This window comes from Passer montanus, unplaced genomic scaffold (assembly GCF_014805655.1).
Source record: "Passer montanus isolate IOZ18808 unplaced genomic scaffold, ASM1480565v1 scaffold41, whole genome shotgun sequence".
NCBI lineage: Eukaryota > Metazoa > Chordata > Aves > Passeriformes > Passeridae > Passer > Passer montanus.
The window spans coordinates 5,731,655-5,744,611 of NW_024368930.1; the positions used below are offsets into that span (position 1 = coordinate 5,731,655).

At 43.5% G+C, this 12,957-nt stretch overlaps 1 protein-coding gene across 3 annotated transcripts in view; it reads right to left on the reverse strand.

Moving 5' to 3' along the window:
* Positions 1-449: 449 nt before the first annotated feature.
* Positions 450-12,957, reverse strand: part of NKAIN4 (sodium/potassium transporting ATPase interacting 4) — a 50,762-nt gene continuing 38,254 nt past the window's right edge. Inside the window, exons 5-8 of one of the 3 annotated variants that reach the window (XR_005628677.1) lie at positions 9,142-9,202; positions 6,031-6,115; positions 2,189-2,261; positions 450-1,737 (exon numbers count right to left, since the gene is read on the reverse strand). Coding sequence is in view for 1 of the 3 variants with exons in the window: in XM_039719368.1 (XP_039575302.1) it covers positions 1,728-1,737; positions 6,031-6,115; positions 9,142-9,202 (156 nt within the window). In the remaining 2 variants the exon portion in view is untranslated. Of the gene's footprint in view, positions 1,738-2,188; positions 2,262-6,026; positions 6,116-9,141; positions 9,203-12,957 lie in introns of all 3 variants that reach the window. The other 2 variants (XR_005628676.1, XM_039719368.1) reach the window with 2 other exon arrangements.

Consider the following 12,957-nt stretch of genomic DNA (forward strand, 5'->3'; position numbering starts at 1 on the left):
AGGAGAGGTGGAGAAAGAATTCTAAGTGTGTGCACATGGCTGTGTGTGATCTCAAAATGGAGACTAGCTTGTGTTTCATTGGTATTTTTTAACTTGGTAGTGATACAATATTACTAATAAAGGAGGTAGGTGTGCTTTGTCAGGCAGAGCTGCCAGGGTTGAGCTTTTTTCTTTGAGGTATTAAACTAGGATGAAACTCGTTGTCTGTTTTGCTCAGTCAGAAGCTGTGGATTTTGGTGCCTAAAAGAAGGGAAAAGACACCCTACAGAAAACACCATTTTTACTTGCAGCTGCACCCAAGCAGAACTCAGGATGTTTGAGTATCTGGAATAGAAGTTGCACAGAAGCAAAAAATACTCTCGGTGCTTATGCATTTGGGTTTACAAAAGAGAAATTTGCTTCCTGGGCCCTGTGGAATGAGACAAAAAAAAAATCTGCATCATTCTGTCTTTGATTTAGCACTTAATGTTTTTATTTTTGTTTTTAATTCTTCCCTCACACTTCTCCCTAGCATGGCTTCAAGCTTGACCCTTCTGAAGAGCATTTCTCAAAAAATGCCACATAATACCAAACAAATTAGGCAAGACAATAATGAATTACAACAGCACTTGAAGTATCAGCCCAAAAATGCCAGGGCTGGCTGACAACTGCTCCTCCTCTGCTTTTGACACTTCACATGCTGGGAGACACAGCTAACCAAGCTGACTTGGTTTTGTTCTTCTTTTTAATCAACTGCTGCAGCTCATTAATGCAACTTAATTACACTTGCATTCCCCCTTCAGCCCTCTCCCTCCCCTCAAAAAGCCTGTCATAAACGAAGCTCTTCCACCAGGCTGTTACCATGGAATAGGTGTGGCTCCAGGTGAAGAAGGCAGGTGCAAACCCACCTCTGCTCCATGAGGAACTGGCCTTTTCCAGAGCCTGCAGCAGGATTCAGCCACCCCAGGGTTAATTTAGTGTAGCTGGGCAGACCCAGAGTAAGCTACAGCTGCTCCAAGGATGGCTGGGCTGGCTGGAACGGGGCGAAGCTGCATGCTGAGTGGAGAGCTGATGGCTGCAGTAGTTTTCAGCTGTTCAGCATTACAGGAGTCGGGCCACAGGAGGCTGAGCTCCGGGACAAAAGCCTACTGCCATGTCTACAGAGAACGAGCAAGGGGTCCTGGCTGCGTGGGGACAAAGGAGGGAAAAGTTCTCACCTATAACTTAGAACCCAACAATGCCTAAGTAACTCAAGTGTAAAGAGCCCCCACCTCATTGTATACAGGCAGGGAGGAGATGAAGTTGTGTTAGGGGATTTAGGCTCTGTTCAGAAAAAAGGGAGGGAACTAACTACAGAAAATATGAAATGTCCCAGGGTGTTACGCAGTGCTTCCTTCCTTCTGGATCCAGGGCACAAGGAAGCAGCTCCAGCTTCAACTGTAGCTCTTGAGAGAGGCTCTTGGTGAACTTGTTCTGCCAGAGGTCTTTAGGCCTGTGCCATTTCTGGGCCAGTACCAGCAGACTGTGGTAGGAAAGGTTCGTCAGGGCACTTGGAGGATTAAAAACCAACTGCGTGGCCATTCTTTGATGTACATTCATTGCGTTTGAAAAGAAGACAAGGAACGAAAAAATGGAGTGGAGTTCACCATCCTGCATTTCCTCTGCCAAAGATCCAGGCCCCAGGGGACTGTTTCCTGCAGCACCTTTGGTGGAGTGCAAGGTTTATCCATCCTCTGGCTCCTCTTCACTTACGCAGGCCTATAAAAGAGGAAAAAAGGTGAAGGCAGGCTGTGAGTGTGGAGCAAGTACTCAATGGCTTTCTTTATGCAGCAGAAATGGTGTGGAAATAATGAGGACAATTTTTTCTTTCCTCTTCTGGACTTTTAAATATGATTTACTACAGATGAGGAATAGAATTGAGAGCTCACAAGTAATGTGGTTAAGTAGGCTTCAAGTCTGGAAAGAATGCAATGCATGTGTCAGACCTGAATATGCTGCAGTTAGGCTCAAGTGTTAGATCTATGGATCTTCAGCATTTGGAGCTGCATAAAATTTGGTTAGAAACTTAAAAAGCTAAGGGTCATCTTTAGGATAAAGAAGCTGCTTGAAGTTGCAGTGATGTGTTTTTGGTGTAGGTGCAGCAGGATAAGCAGATCTACTTTTGGAGCCAGCAGTAAAGGTGAGTGAATGCTTTTGGCTGAAACATCACCTCTTACACATGCAGCTTCAGGATGATCAAAAGAGTTTGCAAATTCATGTTGTTTGTTTGGGAAAAAGTCTACCTAGAAAGAGAAGCAGAAGTGTTTTGTTTTGTGTTTTTTCTCTCCTCAGAACAAAGTGGGATTTTTTCCTGTTTAAGTTTCCTCTGTAAATTATTCTGCTTGTCAAAGTTTGGAGAAGATAGGTGGGAAAACAATCCTAAAGGAGTTTTCCTCCTTCTCCTTTTTATCCCAGTGTCTCAGTCTTGGACTTTGACTTTTTAACTTAATGGTTTTTGTGTGCTGGTAAATACTGGTGTATTGAAGAACCCACTTTAAGCCAGTAAGGGATGATGGTTGTATGGGGACAAGTCCTTTCATGCTCACAGCTGCTTCGTGCCTCTGGCCAGCAGACAGTGGCCCACAGAAGATTGATCAGGGACCATTAAGGTGAGAAATTGCCAACTGGAGCCTCAGATCCCTCAATTAACCAATGCCTCCTGTGGCTGCCCTGTCAATACTGAGGTCTCCATCTGATAAAAGTCACACCCTGTGTTAACACAGGGCCCTTTCCACTGGTAGATCTGAGGGAAGGGAAGTCCATAAAATCCGGCTCAACAACTCAAATTAAAGCTCTGAAGCCCCCTAAAGTGATGCCAGATCAGCTTTAGGGGCTGGAGCCTCACAAAGGTGCAGTTCACTGCTTGGCCTTACAAACACAATCTTAAAAGGCAGGAAGATCTAGTGCTTGTCCCTGTACCTTTTAAATAAACAGAGCACCTCCTGCCATCCAGCAGGTTCTTGATTTAGCACTACCCTGTGTACAAAATCACACTTTGAGGCTATTCTGCTTTATAATTGAGATTGCACAGTGCTGCTTTCCAAAACAAATTTGGAGAGTGATGTCAGGAAACTGAAAGGATTCAGCAGGCAGGAGGGGCTCACAAATGCTCAGGATGCTCTGGGTACTTGGCAGGTAGTGCAGGGCCTTGGAGAGAACAGCTTGAGTGAGAAATGTCGAAGCTGGCTTGGCCAGCACTTCCAGCTATTGGTGCAAAAATGCTTTTTTGCCTCAAGTGATGAGAATTCTGTTACTACAAATGAGGAAACAAGAAGAAAAGCGACCCAGAGCTGAGGTCCTGAGCTGTGCAGCACAAGGGGGGGCAGTGGTGCCAGCAGGTATAACTGAGCTCGTGCTTCAGTTGAGGGAGGAGAAAGGGTTGAACTCTTTCTTCCTAAAAACTCACTGGAAATACTCTCTTTTAGCCTCAGGTGAGCAACTTTGTCTTTCCAGAAGTGATTTACTATCCTTTGGATAAGTACTTTGACACAGAACCTCAGGCACTGAAGACTTTAACATGTCTTCAATCAAGAGTGCTAATAGATTATTATTAAATAATTAGTGTGGTGCCTTGATTGGTAATCAGCAGCGAGTCAAGCAATTCTTTTGTGCAGTAAAACTTCCAGAACAATTTTTTTCATGATAGTTTGAGCCTCTTTTACTTAAGGCTGTGACTTTAAGCAGTAAATATCACAACCAAACTCCCTTGGAGTCTACGAAATGTGGAACACAAGCAGTTGAGGAACTTGAAACAGAAATAACTTTATTTTTAGAATACTATTGTTGCTGTGTGAGTGTTCAAGGTAGGAACTGAGATGAGCACTCTTAAATCTTGCCTTTGTAAACAACAGTACAAAATGATGATTGATTGTTATTGGTGTCTTTTTTAAAGAGAAAAATAACACCTGACTTGAAATATTTGTGAGGTTTTCCACTGACTGGAGGCTGAAAGCTGAGGTCAGGGAGATCATTATGATAAAGCTGGGACATCACTGGATTATAGTGTGGAAACATTATCAGGAACAGTTTGGGGAGGTGTTTTTTCCTCCTGGCAGGAGGCAAAGGTAAATACTGAACTTCTGTCAGTGCTGTGGTTGGAAGCTGAAGGCCAGAATGGGGTGCACAGTTTGAATACTGAATTTAGCAACTCCTGTCATTGTTCTGTGGGGTCTCAGATCTCTAAAAACTCATAAATTCAGGGATATGAAGAAGAGAGACTAGAGAACAATGCAAAAAAGGGCACAGTGGGAGGAAAAAATGGGATCTCATCAGAAAAGGATAGGTAAATCTGGAGTGAATAGGATAATTCCTTTAGGGAATGAAGGAAAGTGATCCTGTTAGAGAAGTGTGGCAGCCCAGAAAATGCATCTGACTGCGGCCAAGGGGGTGATGCCAACCTAAAATGAAAGTTCCTGCTTGCAGTCAGCTCCAAGTCATCAGTTGTAAAATAAATTTGGTTTCATTCACCATTTCCATCAACAAAGAGGAGTTCAAACCAGAAACCCCGTGTTCCTGATCCTTAGCATTTCTTAAATTTCAAATAAGTTGGATGTATTTGTTGTTTCACATCTTGTTGAAGAGGATATTAAAAAAAAAAAAACAAACAACCTGCCTTCAAGTTATCACTCCAAGATTTTCACAGCTGGACAAGAGCACCTGGCAGTCAGTGCCACTCCATGGCACCATAACCTGGGAATGAATTATCCCCTCTTCCTCCCTCACTCCCATTCACACATGGGAAAGAGGCAATAGGCTGAAATAAATAAACTAAAATTGTTATTTGGTGGCTGCTGAAATTTATAGAGGGTCACATTATCTACAGCTCAGCAGCTGTTTTCACCTTCTGTTAGCCTGAAAGAAATATTATTTTGTGCTGGCAGAAAATATCAACAGAGAAGTGATGGGCTGAAGAATGGGAGGGAGGAACAGCAAAATTATCTGTGGACTTGAGCAGCAGCTTCCCCTCTCACTGAGGCCCTGGGAGAAAGTTTTACATTGCTAACTTCTCTTCATATTACACTCCCAATATAGGAATCTTCATTTAGAAGTGATAGCTTCTTTCACTAGCAGAATTGGTCATTTTAAGAAAAAAGCAGCCCAAACCCTGTACTGTAAAAATGTGATGCTTCTTCAGCACACTGCTGCATCCAGCTAGTAAATCAGGGAGCTGCTTAAAGCTGCACAGCTTCTGCACACTATGAAAAATTCCACCCCACTGTGACAAAATGAGAGAGAAATCAATATTTAATCTCCTGTAGCATCCCCTGTAATAACACTAGAGAACCCCCAAAGTTACAGGGAATTCAATGGCTTTGCAGAAATTACTTGTATTCCTGATCTTGTGCTGCAGTGACAAAGTGGGCAGTAAGTCCTTATGAAATTAGAGGGGCACATCTTCCACTCTACCTCAGGGAAGTTTTTCTTCCCTCAGCCCCACTCTTTTCCACCATCCTCCAATCCTTCTTTTTGGCAGGACTCGGGTAACATTGTTCCTGAAAAACAGCCTCCCTCAGCAGCTGCTGTAAAAAACTTCCATGTGTTGAACTGCCTCTTGCAGATCAATTTAAAGAATATAAAATCAAACCTCACTGCTGCTTTAAACACACAGAACTGGCCTTTGTGTTTGAGAGTCTCATTAAGAAGCAGCTTTTAAGTGGACAGAGTGAAATTGTGATCTTGTGCCTCAGGGTAGAAATGGGAATTCAACAGTGGCCCTTCAGTATTGGTACGACAGAAGCTGCTGTGGACAACTCCCCTTTCTGCTCTCACCTAAACTCTTGGGCTGCCCCACATGTGGAAGACTCAGTTCTTGGAGGCAACAGCATTTAAAATTATTTTGGGGCTGAGAAAGGGCAGCTTCACCCCTTCTGGTGTCCATTTGTTCATTCCTTCCATGCCTGAAAAGCCTGCTGGAGAAATCAACCTGCAAGGAGGGCAACACCCAAAGCTGTGGTACCCTTGAGCCATGAAACCAAGAAGCACGTGGAGTCTCTTAGCACTGATGATACTTACAGGTATGTCTGCTTGAACAAAAGGTTGGTGGGTTTTTCATTGACATGGTAGAGAGGAAATGGATCAAATCCACCAATGAAATCAACTGAAAAAAAATCAAAACTCAAATAAACAAACAAACATGGCCAGAAAGTTGAAAGGAAATTAAAGGAAGGCTTGATGGATGTCATGGCATAAACACAAAAATTAGTGAAAGAACAGAAAAGTGATTTTTTTCAGGTATGGATTCCTGGGATCTCCTGGGATGGGCAAGCGTGCCAAAGAGGAGATTTCAGCTAACACAAAACTTAAAGCAGAGCTAACAAAGACTCTAGAAAAGCCCCTTGGGTATTGCCACCACGCTGTGACTGCACGTGAGAGGAGCAGACAAAGCCAGAGGCGAGGGGAGGAAGCTGGGAACAGCTCCTGAGCAATGCCAGGGAGAGGTTGGCAGCACAGCCCTCCCCGTGAAGGTCACACAGCAAAGTGGGAACTTTCTTGCCCCACTTGTCTTTCCTGCAAGACAACAGCAGCTCTGGAGAACTGCAACCAGCTCATTATCTCCAGCTCTGGTATTTTTTGCATCTCCTCTTGCCAAGTGGATTTCTTTTGATTGTGCACAAAAGGGAACAATGCCTCCCTTCTGCAGGGCTCAGGGAGGGCAGCGCAACTCGGCGGGGACAGCTCCGAGTGACAATTCCCTCAGCAACCAGGGAAGAATTTTCCAAGGCTGTCTCAGCTCCCTGGACTTCAGGCCAAGCCTGCAGCACAGAGCTGGCCAGCACAGCCAGGGCAGGAGGGTGTCAGGTGCTGTGATTTGTCACTGACCTCACAGGCCTTGCAAAACCCTTTAAAACTGACCCACTTTGGGTCGTTTTGTGCTGCCAAGTTAGTACATTTTGTATGGGAGTGTGAAAACCATCCTGTCCAACTGCCATTTAAAAATAACTGGAGAGTTTTATTAACTATTTAAGTGCCTGTTTATTTTTCTTTCCTGAAGGTGGCACTATTTTTTTAAATTTAAGCTGAAGATGTTTGAGGTTTTTTGCTGGTCAAATAATAGAAAAAATAATTACTAATATACTGGATGTGAAAAAAATCCAAACTTCTTAAAATATATCTAGAGACCTAAGGACAACAGATTCTGAAAAATTCCATCTTGATGGAGAGCTTCAGGCTGACACTGCAATGTTGGGACAACTAACAGGAAATGGGTGAAATCCGCAGAGGTTCTAAGTTAATTGTGGGGATAATTCCCAAATAGTTTCAGTGAAACTTTACCTTTTCTCAGCCACTTTTGAAAGTGTTTGAGTACTCTAAAATCAAAACAGCACAGACTGCCATTTTAAACAAAACCAAGATATTAACTTTATTGCCTCAGTTGTGGAACACCTAAATTGGGAAACTTTAAAGAACTGCAATTTTCAGTAACTACTGAGTACCCTGAACAAACACAAGTCTTATCATCTGAACACACAAGCATGAGGGCACTCAAAATCCAAGACACTTAAAAAAACAATCTTAAGTGTGCTTCCTTGTGATTCAGTGCATTGCATTAGCACATCTAAAATATTCTTGCCCACAATTCAGCATTAGTAGGTCCCTACTGCTGTGTTTTCTCATGAAAATCACGTTAGCATGAGCTTCCTGATTAATGTGCCTCTGCACTTATAATTACTTCATGCTGCATATCAAAGCAACATTTAAAGGAAACCACAAATGGAAGAGAAAATTAAAACGCAGCTCAAATTTATTCAGGTCACTGGAAGGATCTACCCCTGTGAGTGTGAAATATTGATGGTTTGTCATTGTTAATTATTCAAGCTGGCATTTTAACTCCAAGCTGGGAAACTGGGAGGGAAAGTGAATTTGTTAGTGGGGAAGAAAATACATATCCTGAAATTACCAGCTCTGTGTTTCCTAGATAAAGCTTCCTTCCATGTTGTTGCCTCTCCTAACAGATCTCTACTATAAAAATTAGTTCTGTCAAGTTATTGCTTTACAATATTCAGCAGGGGCTCAGAACTGGAGCTATTTAGCTAATACAAGAGCTATAGCCTAATTTAAAAAATATTACTATAATGTAGCACCTTCTCTAAGTGCACTGCCAAGCTCTAAAGAAATGATCAATAAAACCAGGAGAATGAGTTCAGCCAGGAAGGAAGGAAGAAAAAACCATAAGGACAAGGCAGATAAGTAATGCATCTCCTCGCACTCCTGTGAAAACACATTCTTCACATACTTTCAAATATTCAGTTCAAAGCTGTTGTTTTCCAGCTCTCCTCCATGCCAGCTGCTCTTTAAAACAACAAAGCTATTTGCACAAACCTAATCAATGCCTTAAAATAATTGATACTTGGATGTAAAACCTTTGGATGGGATCCTTTGCCAGAGCAATCTGGCCTAGACCCAACACATTGCCAAACAAATCCAACTTTGCATTTACTTTATGCATCCATTTTTCTCTTAAATCATTGCTCTCAAAGGGCATTTTAGAGGGACAAAACAATCCAGGAGCAGCTGGATACCTGCACAGGTCCCACAGCCCTGTGGGTCTTTACCCTGACACAGTGACTGTCACTGAGGAGATTTGTGTACCCAACACGAGGGAGCTGCCTCCTTCCTCTCGTAATTCAAATACAGCACTTCCTCTGCTCTTAATTTAAGTGGTCAGATTGCTTCTTGGCAAGAACTCTCATGATCTGCTTCATCCTCAGCTTGTGGCACATGAGACTCTGCAGGTCTCCCACTTGAGCCCTGGGCTGAGAGCTTTGTTGTAGGTGCTTTTAATCACAGCAGTAATATTTCAGAGCCATTATTCTCAGGCTGTATGAGCTTGGGAACAGAAGCAGCTGCCCAGTTTCTCTAAGGCTTAGTCCAGCTGAGAAGCCAAAACCAAGCTCTTTTTGTGCTCTAAGTGTAGCAGAATTACAGCATCTAACACAGAGTGACATGGGGAACAAAACCCTCATGGCAAAAATAGCTGATCCTTGAGGGGTAGTTAGTGCCGTAACACACAGAGGCAGAGATGGAAAGAAGTCCGATGGCAGCTCAGTCCTGACAGACAAACATCTGAGCGAGAAATAAAATTTACTAAACCCTTTGGCAAGGGATCTGTTGATAAATACTTACAGCTGTCTTCTTCTTCTGTAAAAACACTAACCACGTAACAGGCGTACACAAAGCCCACCAGCTGGAAAAGAGAGAGAATAAATCATTTTAGCATCAGCCAGTGTGAGCCTGGTCAGAACCCACTGGGCACGACTTCAACAGGCACTATTTACACTCAGTTGGCAGCATTTCTGCAACTGTGGAGCCAAGCCATATTTGCTGTAGGGAGGGAGGCAGGTGTGGGTGTCAGGGAAGGCACTGATGGAGCACACCCAAAGCTCCAGAAAGAAAACTTATAAGAACCATCCTCACCTTCAGAGCAGCACCTTCAGTTGCTTGAATGATTGGCAAGAAGATGGGTTGGCTTTGTTGAAACTGGAACTACTGTGCTAAGTTAAGCCTCTGTAAGAAGTGCTGGGGATACAGGAGAGGGCCTTGTGGGACAAACAATGCACAGAATTTCTATGACAAGAACTCATCAGCTCAGCATTCCTGTCATATGGCGTAAATTACCAATTAGAGGTGAGTAGTTTTTATGCAGATGAGATAGAAAATTAGTTAAGCATAAGAATGGTGCTGCAGTGGCAGAAATGTTCAGACACCAAAATCTTTAGTAACTCAGTATTTTCTAGAAGCTCTAAAGCATCAGAGCTGCCTCCTTCAGGCTCACTATCAAGGTGTTCCTCAGCCTAAACAGAAAAACAAACCCCTGGTACTGTGGGCATTCCAGATGCAGCAGGTCTTATTTTGCTTTGCCTTCTTCCTGTTAATCAAATATCCTCTCCATCCTTCATTTCACATCTTTACATAACACCCCACTTAGCGAGATCTTGGTTGACAGTAACTGCATTAGTAAAGTTATTGTGAGGCATAATTGTTTTCCACTGTGAACTCAATTCCTGGGAACAAGAGTCAGCCTGTAACACACAGTGACTCACTCCAAGTGGAGACAGAATGATGCATGGGAGGGCTTGAAAAGTAGAGTCCATTCATTTCCAATATGACAGAAAAATACATCACGCCCGAAAACAAAAGGCAGGATAATGAGATTTCTGCTGGGGAGTTTTACAATATTTGTGGTTTCTCCAGCTCTCCCTGACAAAACACTCCTTGTTGGGAGCAAATGGAATGTTTTTGTAGCATCAGTAAACCCTGCTTTTCCTTTGAAGATTTTTCTATAATCATCTGAAAGAGAAGGCAGCTCACTCCTTTCCTCTTGGGTGAGCCTTATGGGAGCACATCCCAGAACCTCAGTGGAGGAAGGGGAGCTCTGGGGACTCTCTCATTCCTCTGCTGGGCATTTCTGAAACCAAGGCTGCCTCAGGATAAACTCCTGTGAGCCACAGGGAAACATAAATCCTCTGGCCACATGCAATGGCCAAGATAATTGTACCTGCTGCCTTTCAGAATTGTCTCAGAATAGAACTATCAGTGTTTAAAGCAGACAAATCAAAACCAAACAGAATATCAGAGATTTTTTTCTTTCTCCTATGTAATGCAATAAAACCTGGAGTTTTTTTTTTCCCCCTGAAGTTTGTGGCAGTTTTTGGGCAGGTCAGAGCAGCAAAGCTGGGGAGGGGTCTGGAGCACAAGTTTGATGAGGAATGGCTGAGGGTGCTCAGGAGGAAAGGAGGCTGAGGAAGGACCTTAATGTCCCCTGTGACTCCCTGGAAGGAGCCTGTAGCCACGTAAGGGCTTTCTTCTCCCCAAAAAACAAGCAGACAATAGGAAATGGCCTCAAGGTGTGCCAGGAGAGGCTTAGATTGGATGTTGGGGAATATTTCATAATTAAAAGGATTATCCAACCCTCACACAGGCTGCCCAGGGCAGTGGCGGAGTCACCATCCCTGAAGGCATTTAAAAGACAAGCAGATGTGGCACTTGGGGACAGGTTCGGTGGTGGGCTGGGCAGTGCTGGGGAGCCCGATGGTCTCGGGCAGCTTTCCCAGCCCAAGGGCTCTGCCCAGCCCGGGCTCTGGCCGTGGTGCTGAACCCGGGAACCGCCCGCTCCTCCCTGGGCTGCGGGACCTGGCCCAGGGCTCTTGGAAAAACAGAGCGCATCCTGCACGTCCCAGCACCCCGGGAGATGTCCAGCCAGCCCTCTGCACATCCTGATCTCCAGCATGAAGGCATTTGAACCCAAGTAACAAATTCAGTGTGCTCACACACATCCTCTGTACTTGCTCGAGCATTTTTATAGTTGCAAGATCCAGCCTCTTACCTCAGGTCAAATTTACACTATTTACACACACACACAAGTATCCAGGCAGGAAAGATGCACCCTGAATACACACCCTGATTCCAAGGGAACTCTAGAAACGTCTTCTCCCTCCCCAGATTTCCCATCACCTCTCAGAGAAGGAACTTTGGGTTAACAGCCATGCAAAGTGCCAGCCCTAAATCCACTCACTGCAATTATAGTCTATAACACATAAACACAAATCTCATGTGGTACCTGTGTCAGGAAACTCTGGATAGAATTACCAATGAAAATGATTTACCTGCCCAGTTTATGAGCAGAGTCAGGGGCAATTATCAGCTGTACTGTCACAGCAAACCTGATAAAGCTCTACATTTTTCATGCTTCAGAAGCACCAAGCAATGTGAGTGACTTGAGAAGTTTGTTTTGCACAGAAATTAATGCTCCATAACCCTCAACAATCATTCTGCTCACCCCATACATTTTTCACTTTATGACTAAGGTGACTTTTTTGCATTCAGAAAAACAAACCAACCAATCAAAACCTAGTGAATTAAGTGAACTTCCCTAAATCTCTAATCCCAGCTTCATTGGAGCAGAGCATTTTCTTTTTCGATTCCTTCCATCTCCCAGCTTTGTTTCAAAATCATCTGCTTAGTGTTTAAAATTTCCTTTTTATTGACTTTATAATCCATTCCTTCTTTAGATGTGTTTCATCAATTTAAAAAATTGTTTATTTAGTGGAACTTTTTATTCAAAGAAGCTTTGTCTTGTGATCTGGCCAGAATAGGAGAGTCTCAATGGCAAGGGGGGAAGAGATGCACAACATAAATATGAATTCCAGTTTTTTATGTGCTGACCTAAACTGTAATTAAATACTCCAAAGGATTTATCTGTAATTAAATAACCTCAAATTAAATAATCTCATGGATTAACTGAACTCATGGGAATCCCCATGTCTCACCTTCAGAATAAATTATGAATGAAATACAGCTAAGGAGGAGCTCCTTATTATTATTATATAACAATATAATATTATAAGCTGCTCCTATTGTCCAGTCTTTCCCCTGGAAGAGTCTGCTGGAGTGGGGCATGAGAAGTCTCCAGGAAACACTTGAAATTCTCTTCTGCCTGCATCTTTGATAACGATGTGTCAAACCCCCAAACATCACCCAGTTTATCAGCAATTAACACACAACAGGAAGCTTCACAGAACTAACAATTGGAAATAATTTCACCCTTGCTCTAAGTGCCATCCTGGCTGCTGATTTCAATACAAAGGAGAGGTTTAAGCTCTGTATCCCAGGGAAATACCAATAATTCCTGGATCTTTGCAAATTACATCAGGGAGGTGGAAGAGGAGGGAAAACGTCAGCGATGTAAAATGACACTAAGCCACTGCTCTAATTCCCCAAAGAATGTTCCAGGGCTTTAGCCTCTGCTGCTGTTTCTCTGCTTGTTCTGCATGCGCAGCACCAGCTTCTCCAAGCTGCAGAAGGATCTGATTAAGCTTTTTATGAGGAACACATGTTGAGGGCAGGTGTGCTGTGTCAGCCTGGGAATGCACACGCTGCCCCACAGGAGAGGAGGGAGCTGGGCTGCCCCGAGCACTCTGCAGGCAAACAGAGTGGGAAAGA